The 14,033-nt window shown below is 44.6% G+C and overlaps 1 protein-coding gene across 5 annotated transcripts in view; it reads right to left on the minus strand.

The window, feature by feature from the left end:
* The window catches only part of BCL11B (BCL11 transcription factor B), a 104,901-nt gene that overhangs the window by 77,578 nt on the left and 13,290 nt on the right, over positions 1 to 14,033 (minus strand). For 3 of the 5 annotated variants that reach the window (XM_054827971.1, XM_054827972.1, XM_054827969.1), the window contains exon 2: positions 3,865 to 4,233. In XM_054827971.1, the coding sequence (XP_054683946.1) occupies positions 3,865 to 4,105 (241 nt within the window). In that variant the 5' untranslated portion in view covers positions 4,106 to 4,233. The remainder of the gene's footprint in view (positions 1 to 3,864; positions 4,234 to 14,033) is intronic. The other 2 variants (XM_054827973.1, XM_054827970.1) reach the window with 1 other exon arrangement.

Here is a 14,033-nt window from a genome sequence, read left to right on the forward strand (position 1 = left end):
TGTACGAGAGGCAGAACTGATTTTCAAACAGGTCAGCCCATTTGAAAAAAAAAACAAAACCCAAAAAATTTTACAGGAGAAACTGCTTCTAAGCAAGTCACGTCCTCCCAGTGCCAGCTAACGTGCTACCACACACCTTCCGGACAGCGGTAACTAAGTGAAAGCACCTTGAAAAGTGTGGATTTGCAAGTTATCAGTCAAGGAAAGATGACAGACTTCGTTATCAGAAGGTCTGTAAAAGCTGATTGCGGAGATAAAGTTGCCTTTGTCTCTACTGATACCTAGAAGTGCCAGTTGGAGATCTGCATTGCGTGCATGCAAGTTCTTGCAGACTCCTGAGCTCTACCTGCCTCCTTCCAAGCTCACAAGGTCTGTTACATGGTCAAGAGGCATTCAGTGAACAGAGCAAGCAGAGTTACCAAGAAAAAAAAGAAAGACAAAAAGGAAGAGAGAAGGAAAGACCTTAGGACTCCAGAGCACCCTGTGTCAGGGTGAACGCTCGGCACGGTGCTGCATCCCAACATCCTCACACCCAGAGGGAAGAGAGGTGCGATGGCAGAGCCAAGCTCAGTGCTTGACGTACCCTCGCTACGCTCAGCCACGGGAAGCTGCAAGGTTTGGCAGCCCAGTCACACCGCAGAAGGCCACACAAATCATTTCAACCAAATAAAAAGGTCTACAAAAATAACACAAGATCAAGGAGAGGAGCTGAAACCTATTTGAGGGCAGCAGCGGTGGCGGCATATTTCAGGGAGCCGGAGTGGCGAGTGGGTGATTTCTGGTTTCCCTCTTCAAATATAAAGACTCAATTATCTTTGAACAGCTTGCTTTACACATGAATTGACACATTTATTTTACAATAAATAACTGAAAGTTATCTATGTTTCCTTTACTGTTAATCTACACAAAGAAATAATAAACAGAGCTTGTCTACAAAAATGCAACTACTGCAGTCCTCAGAATTCAATTAAGCTAAAATAATTAATGCTTCCACCATATTAAATTACTTTATACATTTGAGCAACTGAAGTTTTTTTATTCTTTAATCTTTTTCGCCTTTTTATTTAATAAAAAAAAAGTTAGTTTCAAAGTGGGGGGGGGCTAGCTAGGAGGGGGAAAAAGAGCACGATTTGCTGTTAAAATGTAATGGTCTCCTTTAGCTGACACAGCATGTAGAGTGTTTTGTGCCTTTGATTAAAATAACATTTTAAATGCTTTGAACAAACATATCTCCCCGTACTTCTAAGGGATTATTTTACATATTTCTTGGTGGAATAAAGAAATTCATTCTTCCTGTCGCAGTACAGAAAGGCTAAGAATATCTTTCGTCACATATAAAGTAAAAATACTGTAGGCTGTTGCATTATTACCAAAAAAATAAAAAAATAAAGGGAGGGGGTGGCGGGGTGGGAGAAAGCTGCCTTAGAGATTAAGTTTCCCTTTTATGAAATCGTATTTAGTCTCTTTTTTTAACAAATCTAACAACAATGCTCTACAGCCGCTCACTGGGAAATACCTTTAATGTTAAATGCAGATTCTGATTTTCTTGGCTAATGCAGAAAGCCTTTCTATTGAAATATAAATAAGGGGTTTGGTATATCCCACTAAAGCCTTTCCAGTGAATGACTTCTGTGGGTTTTTCATGGCTACCCTCCATGGCTGTAATGTGAGGCTTTTATCCTACTATTGAAAACTATCCGCTGCTATTAAAAAAAATATGGAAGGACACTGCACCTTTTTATCTCGGAGCTGGGCTCCTAATTGAGAAAGCATTATTACTGCACTATTTCGTTGATGTCCCTATCTCCGTGCACTGCTGAGAAAATGCCAATCAAATGATAAACCCTTTTATTTTTCTCAATTCAAAATCTTTCCTACATATTTTCATTTGATACTCAGTTTAGTCTGAAAGAGATTAGGTGCTCCAGATTGGCTTTTAATTTTTTTTTTATGCCTTTGCCACATGTGAACATCCCCTTCGCCCCCTCCCCCAGCAGATTTTCCGCCTGGCAAAAGCATTAGTTATATTGATGCTGACCCCCAGAAGACGGGATGGGACGGCACCCTCTGTGCTGAGTATAACCATTGAGGTATTTCATTATGGACTGAACCTGGGCACAGATTAGTAAGAGACAAGATCTGGACTGCAACTACAGCATAGGTCTCCTGGATGAAGCCTGCTAAGCACTGGGCACCCTCTGCAAGGGGCTGAGCACCAGCTTGCACAGAGATCAACAGCTACTGAGAGTGCTCGGCACCATTCAGGAGGTCTTCAGCAGGCTGGAGGAGAAGGTCCTGAATATTTCTCTTTGGCTCCCACCAAATGGGAAGAAAATCTAGCCCTCAAAGCTGCTACACCATGAGGTAGTCATCGCTGCTGAGAAATGCATTCGTAAGTGCAAAAGGATGGGGAAAGCTGAAAAAAGATGGAGAAAGGACGGGGTCAGGTCTTACAGTAGGGTTGCTTACAATGGTACAGCGCAGGCTGCCATGGTTAATGCCCCCAAAGCTACCAGCTGCCCCATGCTAAGATGGTGATGCACCCATAAAAGATTCCTAGAAGACAACAAGGTAGTCAACGGGTGGCATATGCCCTCTCCTAAGAGGCAGATCATCTGGACATCTGAAGACTGCAGCAGTTCAAAGCCTGCATCTTCATTTATATGATGGCCAAGCCATCCCCAGATGCTGGGGACTGACTCGGAGACCTCTAACGCTAAAATCGGGAATCTCTTAAGCTTCAATTGTAAAGATTGGAGCCTCTCACAAGTCTTCTGGGGATGCTGTCATGGGAACATCTCTACTACAAGCAGGATCCTGGACCGTCAGATCTAATCCCATAGGACCATTCTAAGAGAAATAGGGATAGTGGTAGCAATGACAATTTGCCACTGGTCTTCTGTATGGAGCACAGTCGATTTGAACAAAAAAGGCCTGTTTGAGGGGAGATCCTTCCGTGTAATATAAAACCCCTACTCAGTAGCAGGGAGCAGAGCTGTCTTTTCACCGCTGCAGCGGAACGCACTGCCGCAGAGGGGAGAAGCGCCCTGCATGACGGAAGTGGCCCCATGGCGGGTGCTCTGCAGGAACTGCTGCACAGCAGCTCACCCAGGTGGATACCATTGCCTGCCTGTCCACCTCTGAGATGGGGAGGTCCGCTGAGTAAATGTTAACTACACCACATACGAGAGTTTTAGAAGAAGGAATGTCTGCAATTTGCTTACCCGTGCCAGTCTGTATTCTTGTCTGCTTATTCAAAAGTGCCATTTGGGGTGCGCATGTAAATGGAGGTGTCACCCATCCAGCTCCAGCCATCTGCAGAGACCTAGGCACGGGCAGCAATGCAGACCAGGAAGCTGACATCTAGCCCAGCAGAAGGAACAAGCAAGGACTTCATGAACCTCTGCTTTAGCCCTTGCAACCAAATCTTCTTCCCATTGCAGTCAGTGGGAAGAGGATTTTTCCACCAACTTCAGTGGGGTCGGCATGTGGTCCTTCCCAGTGGGTCTGCATGTGACAAAGAGTATCTGAGCTGGACTGAACTGAGCATCTCACCAAAGTCCCCTATCCCTCTGCCACTGCTACCTGCTTAAGGATGCTCCTGAAATGGTTTCTGATCCCAACCTTCTGCTTTTTCCTACATGTACGGCTGCCCCTTGGCTCTCCCAGGGGACTGAGAGACTACAGATAGGTATACTGAATTAAACGTGGGGTTGACGCTGAGCCCTGTGTAGCCGTGAGGATCCTCCAGACCAATGGCTCCTATAAAGACCTGTTACTGAAGCCTCTGTTTCATGGCACTTTCTAGAGGGCTCTCGTTAAAAGATTACCTAGGCAGTTGATTGAGTGTAAAACATGCTGTACCTGCAATGTTCTCCTGCTTGGGGCAAATTCCTTTTGTAGGCGTGAGAAGACGGTCTTCTTCATCGGGTGTGACTTGGATCCCGATTTCCACTGGCTCTGACACTTTCCTGAGCTCGGCGCGTGAGGAGGGGGGAGGGCTGCTCTTATCCATGCTCTTTTCATAGCAGGCACCACCAGTGCCATTGCACTGTTTTCTCTTGTGCTCTATAAAAACCAAGATGTCTCCCAGCGGGAAGTTCATCTGACACTGTCCACAGGTTAACAAGTCGGGGTCTGTCCCGCCTGCGGCGATGCTGATGCCACCCGGCTCTGCTATTGCCAGGCTCTCATCCTCGTCGGCGAGTGCCGGTTCCACATGGTCAGCCTCTGCTTTACATGGACAAGGAGAAAGGGGGAGGAAAGGGACGAGGGGAGAAGAGAAAGAGATTGCTTTGAATGTTTGCAGACTCTGAAGGATGCACCACGAGAGGCCCAGCCTCCCCCACCCCCCCGCAAAGAAGCCAAGCCTGATTAGATCTTTCTTCTATTTTTCAGCTTTTCCGCTCTCCCAGAAAGATTTCAATATATTTTGCAACCAAGCCTGCCTGAAACAAAATGGAAAGGCTGACCTGGCAGAGCTTTCCTGACAGCTCCTTCCTACTGCTGCCAGCGCTGCAAGGATATCAGCAAAGAGCCATTTTGCAAACGTTCAAGCCCCGACTCACTTTCTGAAATAGTTCCTCTCTTTTTATCCCATCTTCTCATTCCCACCACATCTCCCAGCCATCTGGCCAAGACCCCATCCAGCAAAGCTTATGCACCCGAACCTCTCCTCCTATTTCAGAGAGAGGGGGAAAGTTTGTGTGCTCCAAAGAAGCAGGATCAGGCTCCCCGTGGCATGCAAAATTAGTACCACCTCGTCCCATTACAAAGATACCAGCAAGGTTAAATGACCACCCATTAGCATGAATTACAGCAAACTATTTGCAAGAGTAAGGTAAGCAGGATAAGGTCTCATGAGAAGTTAAGGGATTTCAAAATGTGTACAGTGGGAAAGGGAATATAACATACTGGAATATTGGCTGAGCCTGAAATCTTCCACTCGTTTTCCTAATGTCAAATACCCCCGCAGTTGCTATATAGGTTAATATAAGTTTTTTGTGTTTAAATCTTGCCCACGGACCTGATGGATTTCATACCATTACCCCCAAAGACTGGGAAAGCATTTCTGAGTGACCTGCACCAGTTTCTAAGAAATAAGTAACTTCTCATTTCACAATTAATAAAACACAGTGCTTTTTTAATAAGTATTTAGAAGATAATTCCTACATTATAAAATAATTATGGATCACAATCCATTTCTGGGGCAAAATGTGTTTTTTGGTCTGTTTTCTCTTGTTCTGCCATGTAACTGCCAAATCATACAAACCTTGGTCTTTACTCGGGCAAAATTTCCACTGACTTTTGCCTAGGGCTGTTTTGCCTCTGCAAGGACTATAGGATTTGGGCTGAACAAAACAGAGGAACTAACAGTATGTAAATCAGTGAGTGAGACCTCTAATCGAATCAGGATTAAAGGAATAGGAGGAAAAATGTTCTCTATTAGCCCAAGCAGTTTGCTTATGTATTTCCTGGGGAAAGCAAGTCACACAAATATCTCAAAGAAGTGAGACCGAGATAAACAGATGTTATAATCCAGATCTGGATTTTCCTCCTGGCCGAAAACAAATTTAAAAAAAAAAAAAAACCACAACACATAGGAAAGGGACAAGAGGTAGAAGGTGAAATGTATTACCTGGCAACAAAAATGGTTGAGCCTTGAAAAAGGCAGTTTAGAAAAAGAACCACCCCTGGTTTTGCCTTCCAGAATAAATAATTGACTGGTGTATCTCCCAGCTGTATTGCAAGTTGCATCAGAGCTCCCTAGCAGCAAAGCAGAGAGCAGCAGCAGCACCGGCGGCAGCAGCAGCACCGGCGGCAGCAGGAAAAGGACTGGGACCCCAGACAAGTGCCCAAGCATGGACCATCCTGCTGGAGCAGACGATGGGCGCGGGAAGACTTCAGTTTCCTAACTCACACCAAGCTTATCAAATACAGAGCACAATACTCGTTCTCAGAACTATTAATTACCTTTTTCCCCTTCATCTAAGTTTAAAAGTAGTTTGAAGACAATACTATGTAATTAATTCACCAATTTATATCATGAAAAGATGCCTCCTTGCATTAGTGAAAATGTAACCATAACCCTGCACTGAACAGGGACTGCTGGGAAGGGAGCGGATGCCCGCGAACAGTGTGTCACGACGCAAAAGGTAATTATTTAGTGCTGCGGTTCCCTTTAATGATCTAACATTGAGCAATATTGTTTATATTGAAGAGAGCTTGCACCTTTAATTACCAATTACATATACATCATTTTAGAGCCAAAAGAAAAGGACTGTGAAAAGGGTCCTTTAGAAATGTACGCGCTATTTCTAGGAAGAATTCCTATTAAGGGGGAGCAGAGTGTCAAAATATTAAAAAAAAACCCCACACAGAGAGGCACACACAGGCATGCAGATACACAGGCGGGAGATGGGACAAAGAGCTGGAAAAGACAACACGAAAACAGGAACTGAACCAAAGGTCGTAAGGAAAAAAGGTGGCAGAGGAGGAAAATGCTTGTTACTAGTTTCACCTAACATTCCCGTAAAGGCTTCAGATTAAAGTCTGTCTCTCAAATTACAAAGGCTGAATTTTGGCATTTATATACATATAACAAACAAAAAGAAATGCATAGATCTCAACTTTATTATCTTTTTGATGTGAGGATTATTTTTTTTTTTTGCCTGCGATTTAAATTGTGCTCTTCAGCAAACGTAGAAAAACTGCTGCATTTGATAAGGGTCCTGACCGTCTGTGGAAACATGAAGGAGGTTTAAACAGCTAAACTGTTGTGAATTCTTTCTTTTCAGTTCTACGCTTCATTTGAATATTAGTTAAATCCACATATGCCTATTCACTTACGCTCACTCACTCTCTCTTTCCAAGGACTCTGCAATGGCACTTTTTTAAAATAACATCTGGTATTCCTTCAAATTTTGGCAGTCGTCACATTACCGAAAATCAGCTTTTCGTTCTCTTGGTACACTGAGCCCTCGTGATCAGTAGTAATTGGGTTTCAAACTATCAAAAGATTTTTTTTTTTACTTGACTCTATTTCTGATTTGAGCTTAATAAATCATCAAGCATGAGACCAGCCGTACACCCAACAATGCAGAAGCTATATTACATCCCCTTATTCGGGATGTGGAAAACAGACGTAAAAGAATGAAAAACAAAATACCGAATGGATCTTCAAATGCAGTTTATCCATGTCAATTTGCATTTTTATTTTTTACTCAGAATAAAAAAAAAAAGAAAAAGAAAAGGCTTCCTATTGACAACTCAATTAAGCCATTAAAAACCTACATTCGAGTAACATTACAGGAGAGATTTAAAACCCACAAAGGAAAAGAGAAAAAAGCCTGCAAGTCCAGCCCATAACGCATCGGGTCATGCCTGTTTAATACAACAGCCAAGATCTTAGGCTGTTTAAGGCGTCCTTTAATACCAATGGGGCAATTTAGGCCAGTCTCAATCTAAAGTTCTGACTCCGCTTGTGTCTGTGGGTTTCAAATGAGTCGCTTCACATTATTTGAATTTAACTCTGTGGTTTTATTGCTGTTTGCTGGTAGCTGGGTTTGGGGGGAGGAGGGTGTTTCCTCATGAGTATTTATTTAAAATTAATTCATTTTTTTTAAGAAGGAGAAATCAAGCCACACAAAAAAGGAGGATGGAAAACATCTCATCTCGCTTACGTGGGAAAAGGAAAAAAAAAATGCAAACGAGCTATTTCCAGCCAGGACTCATGCCCTGGTTCTTCCAGGTGTGTTAAGGTGTGCCCGGTATTTTCCCTGCACCCAGAGATTCCTCCGAAGAGGACTGCCTTGGCATTGCTTGCCAAGGGAGCACAGCAAGTCGGGGATGGGTGATCTATGGGGCCGTGAGTGACACTGTTGTTATCCGATGGCTTCATGGAATTAATGCAGCCAGACAATCTAAATCATTTGCCTTACTTTGAAAAGCATTACGCTTGCTGGCTGGACTCTAAGTAGCATCTCCAAGCTCTCTGGCTGCCTACCATGCCAAAATACAGTGGACAAACTCCTTAATTCCATAAAGGCACTGTCACAAAACCACCAGCGCTCCTACTTCAGCCGTGGTGACATCATTAGAGCATATGTGCCTCATGCAAACAATATTCTCGTGCCCAGTATTAAAGCGAATGCACATGCTAACTACTTTCTGCCTGTCAGATGTCTCAAAATCGTACCCATTAATAGTGAAAAAGACTATGTTACTAAAAATCATTTCCAAGGCCTGAAAGGACGGAACCATGGATGCTTGTTCACGGGGTTTGGCCGGGGCTGGGTCCAGGCAGCAGTAATTTACTTTCTTGTCTTTTTATTGCACTGCAGAACCTAAGTAAGAAGGGATTTAAAAGTTGCCAACCTGTTCTCTTCCTTCTTTTTCCCATCCCACAGTATCAAAAGGAGGCAGAGAAAGGGGGAAGAAAGAACGGTTTGGTGCCGGGCCAAAGCGCTGCGTGTGAAACCTCCCCTCTGCAGTCAGTTTCTGCACAGATCAATGACGGGGTGGTTAAGGTGAGCGCTGCCACTGCCTTCGCCGCAGAGGTGCTGCTGGGGGCCCTGCCTGCCTCGGCACCCCACCGCAGCCACCGCCCGCCCTTGTGCCCACCTGAGGGGCGAAGCACGGGCTATCCCAGAGGCCACTCGTCTCTGGGACAAGCTGGGGCTGCCCAGGGTCTGACGTGGGTCACAGCTCCTGGCGCACAGGCACAGAAAGCCGCCCGCAAGCGTGCTGCAGCGTGCCAAGCACGCTGTTCTCCGCGCACAGTTGCTGCTGTCTTGAAGGCGCATCCAGAAAGAGCTCAGCCTAGTTGGGGAGCGAGCACAAAGAAGTGACTCGCTTTTCAGGGTGTTGGCCCAAAGCAGGCCTGAAAATAATGTCCCTTCAATCAACACCCACATGTCACATTTACTGTAACATCAACATGCTTAACGGAAATAGCTCGGATCACACGCTCTCTAGCTGGGTTATCGCTGAGATCGGTGTCAGGATCCTTGCTGCACAAAGACTAACACTGCTCAAAGCAGGCGACGCAGCTCCTCGCCATCGAAGTTTATCAATAACCTGTTTCCAGAGCCTCCCCCCCAACTCCCTGCAGCTGCAAGGTGCAGAGTTGAGCTTATGCCTGCGTATTGCATCAGCATCACACTCAGCGGTACTAGGCACCGCTTATCTGCCATCAATTTTTTATTTTTCTGAGGACTGAAAAACAATTGCTTGTAGTATTTTATTATTTTTTTTCTAAATAAAAGTCTGAGGCTGAATTGGCCAAAAAGAGGCAACTTGATGGGGAAGCCCCGGACACGCAGGGGCCCGCAGCTCTGCCTCACTTTCCGAGCGACTCTCAGGCATGTGCAAAGTGCACAAAGGCGGCCGGAGCAGCGGCGAACCTCTTCCGCGCCGCCCGTGGCCCCGGTGCAGCTGCCGAGCCGCCGCCGTCCGGTCATCCTCTGCCGCACGCCAGCCCGTCGTCCCTGCGTGCCGGCCGGCAGCACGGCACAGCGGGTGGTGGTCCCCGGGGCCGGCCGGCCACCGACACCTGCCCACGGCGGCGGGATGGAGCCCACCGCCCCAGCACAGCCTGCCGAGCCGCCCCCGCTGGGTACCGACGGCGAGGGGACCGGGACCCAGCGGTGGAGGGAGGGTAGGGGGAAATTCCGCGTTTCACTCCAACGCCTTAGCAAGCCCCACGCACAGCCACAAGTTAGTGGACTCTCCTGCAAGGCGGGTGCATCAGACACCTTTTGCAGAAGTAGCCCAAATCTCTCACAAAGCAGTTTAACCCTCTGTACACACCTGAGACGGAGCAAGCCCAAGCACCGCCACAAAGAGTCAGGCAAGGCATCAGGGTTTAGGGAAAAGAAGGAGGAAAATGACACAATAACCACGCCGGACCCAAACGGAACAAAAGCCAAGAATATCCAAGGATCCGTGCGAATCTCCAACACTTGTCAGATGTTATTTCATCAGAAACTAGGTACAGTCTTAAAGAAGGGAGTGGCATTTCTCCTCCTAAGTAAACTATACGTTCATAAAAATATATTTACTGCTTTTGAGAGCATAAAATGCATAGGCTCTTCTATAGACTGCAGAAGCTGTAAATCTCCACAGATAAAATAGGATGTGATGATGTGATATAAAACCATTCTTTGTTCCCCAGTGAATACATTTGCTTTATTTAAAAGTAAACGACAACCAAGGAGAGAAAGGAGCGCTCCGTGCCACAAAAGGAGAAGGAGCAGTATTTGGGAACAGGCTTTTAACTGGCGTAGAAAAGGATATTGGAAGCACATATTCTTGCCCAAGGATTTAAAAGGCACGATCAAAATTAAGTAATTAGTTTTGAACATGTATTAAACACACAACAGCTCTGTTCTTTTCTTAAATATCAGGCTCAAAAGAGACTGTGTTTCTCAATTGTGTATGGCACACTGTTGCTCATATACAATTTTCTTAAGCCTTTTTTTTTACTCTTATTGAAGCATATTCATTATAACATTCAGCGAATTTATGGCTTCTTCCAGTGGCTTAGTAAAAGGGGTCATAAAAAAGTTAAGTAAACCAGTGTGTTTTTTTTCCTCTCCCTTAACTTTGGATTCCTTTTTTATACTGTGCTGTCTAGTGCTTAGTCTTTGGAAAGTACCTTGGGCATATCCAGCACACACACAAATTATCAGCTGCTCCAGGAAAAAAAAAAAAAAGGAATTTCTTGCACTGAGGCAACTACACAAAAGACTTGCGTATGTCAAAAATACAGAACTAAGTCCCTGTGAATGCTGCACCATTAATCAAATCCCCGATCTGGTGTCAGTTTTGCCAGTAAAATGATGATATTCTTCTAACCCCCTTCTACTGGCGCGTGCCTTGCAACGCATGAAGTGTGTCCCTCTGCTTTAATTTGTTTTCGAATAGCCTGCTTTAGGCATTTTTTATATATCCTTTGGAAAAAAAAGAAAAAAAAGAAGAAAAAAAAAAAAGAAGCTGCTACTTAAAGCTCCAGCAAGGGTCTACAGTACCGAGCAAGCAACAGCTTTTCAGGAGGGAGGGCAGACAGCGAGCAAATTTAACTGATGTTTGGGAGCTGAACACACAACTGCCTCTGAGGCTGTAACTGTGGGTGCCGAGGAACGGCGTGCAGTCTGCCCAAAAACATTTTAAGAAAGTAAATAAACACGAAAGAGGAAGGTGCTGTAGTAAGAGCAGCTGAATGAATCACACATTTATCAATGCACACAGTTATTGATGTCTTTTCCCTCCCTTGTTAAAAAAATACATATATATATATATATATATATAAATCTGTCTATAACCAGTGCTGATACTTCACCAAGTGCTTTTATGGTATCACTAACTTTAAAGCAGGCGGTAACCCCCAGCCCCCCGTTTATTTTTCTCTGTGCTTTCTCTGGAGGCTACCGAGGGGAGACCAAATTCAACCGACAACTGCGACACAACCCTGGAGTAACAGAACTGCAACCAAAAAGAAGGAAGTGCTCTGGCAAGGAGGCGGAGAGCCATTTTGGGGTAGCAGGTCTCCATGGGGAGACTTTTCCACTGGGGTGTGGGACGGGTGGGAGGCAGAAGAGGGAGCAGGAGGAAGGGGAGCGTGGGTGTGCGTGTGCTAGATGGGCAGAGGCGGTGGGGAGGAGGAGAGGGGGATCCCTGTTTCTCTTGGTAAAAGTTAACAGTCGTGGAATGGAAGGAAAGCCACAATCGGCGAAGTTTGAGGTTTTGGGAGGGGAGAAGGAAAGGTTTTCCCCATGGCTGGGGAACACTAGCATCATCATCGGCCCAGGCGCTGTGCTCTTCAGCTTACCGGTCTGTTAAACGAGCTGGCTGCTGTCTATATGCTTCCAACTAGCTCGATTCAAACATTAAATGAAGTAGAGAAATCATCAGATAAATTGCTGGCCCTCTCTACCCAAGAGTGAAGGGTTTTTGTACAGCTGATGACAGCCCTGATCTTTTGTCTGACCTAATTTACTTCTCTTTCAGGTTAGAATAAAGCGCACTTTCCTGTCACAGGATAACCTCCATCCACATATTGTGCCCTAAAAATAAGAAGACACTTGTGCTATGTTAACAATACCATAACTTGATTAATTTCTCAGGCTGGGTGAAATAAACATCCACTGATCAAAGCTTCCCGTGTGTACGCCATGAAATTATACGTTTGGGCAAGCAAGCGTCCCGCTAAAGTCCGTCCACGGTGCACAAGCTGACTGCAGCAGAGAACAGCACAAGCCCAGCAGAGCAGCCTGGGAGCTGCTCAGCAGCAACTTCTACATGACAGATGTGATTTTGTGGTTATTTCTCTAGAAAAAAAAATGTTTATTTTCACTTGCAGGAACTGCAGATTTTTTGCTATGAGGACCTGAGGATCAAAGTATGGTAAACTAATATCAAATTCTCTTGGCAGGGGTATGTGTGGCTTTTGGACATGTAATCAATGCCAAATTATGTACACGTATGTCTGCTTTATTGCTGTACACACCTTCTCCTAGAACTCCAGCTTCCTCGCTCTGTGTTTTTACATCCACTGGAACAAACAAACAGATCTCCGTGGGGTTTTTCCCCCCCACGCACAGAGACTCGCTCATGTATAGGTATCATTACCCCGATCCCTATCTGTCAACAACAAATTGAGAATCTAAAAATTGTATGTTGACAATAAAAGGCACTGTTAAAAACTAATTTTAATTAAAAACTCCTGTCCGCCCGAGTCAATTAATCAGCTGCGATTTAGCTAAAAATAGATTTGTCTCGCTCGCAGCCCCTCTCAGCTAGCGCTATATAGATCTTCCCATGAAAATCGATACTACAACTTTACACTGAAAACATTTTGCAGCGACGTAAACTGTCTGAGCTGTGGCTGTTATTTCCGAGGGTAGAGCATCCCGTGCAGCCGCGCCGGCGGGGCCGGAGCCAGCCCGGCCATGATACAGGCTATGAGCTCCCCCTAGTCGTCAACACCCGCCACTTGCAGCCGGGGGCACAAGGCAGGCTTGCGAGGTAACTAAAAAAGCCAACAAAGTTTATTTTGGAATGTATTTTTTTCCATCAACAAACAACAGGGAGCGGAAAGGAATCCAGGTAGGAAATGTGGAAGAGAAGCAAAAGTCTTGCGCGAGGCATTTTTTTTTAAGGGGAAGGATTTGCTAGCAGCAAGCTCAGCCCTGGGAAGAGCCGCTGAAGAGATGTCAACTTAAGTCGGTAACTGATATCAATAATTTGTACTATTTCTACGAGCGCACACTCCTCTAAGTCATAATTATTGTCAAATATGCCACAAGACAACCTTTTGTTCTGCAGAGAAACATACATTTTGCGCAAGACAAGGGCTCCAACCGTTCCTATTAAAGGCAGCCAGGTTGTAAAATCTCGAAGACTTTTATTTCTCAATATTTAAATAAGCCTGACAAAATATGCTCTGCATCTGCCGACTAGCAAAAAAATGCAAAATGATTTCCCACCCGCTGTACATCTATTTAAGCCACTGAGCACATCAACCAAAAAGGACGGAACAACCTAGATCCACAATCTAGTTACTCTGCACCAGTTTTTAAAAAAATATTTTAAAAGACCAGAAGCTATGAAAATGTGCCAGTATTTTATTTTTTTTAAAATCTTGGAAATCCAATACAAATATATTCAAATGAAAGGCAACCTGGAAGTCGACAGCACACAACCTTTTTATTTTTTCCTGTCCTATTTAAAGCCAACACATGTAACGTCTTTCAAAAGCACATTAAGCTTTTCTGTGCACAGGTATTATGAAAAAGTCATCCATCTCCAAAATAATAATAATTTTCTCTCTAATTCTTCAGTCACAGCATTGATTCTCTTTGTATTAGAGTTGATTACATTGGTGTGGGGCTTTTTCTGTAGGAAAAAATGCATTATTTGCACTAAATCTAAATGCATTTTAAGAGAGGCTCCTTGAAGCAATTTGCAAAACTTTGACATGCAAAAAATCACGGGGGGGTTTTTTGTTTGTGTTTTTTTTATTATTTTTAATG

Source organism: Grus americana, chromosome 5 (genome assembly GCF_028858705.1).
Source record: "Grus americana isolate bGruAme1 chromosome 5, bGruAme1.mat, whole genome shotgun sequence".
Classification (NCBI taxonomy): Eukaryota; Metazoa; Chordata; class Aves; order Gruiformes; family Gruidae; genus Grus; species Grus americana.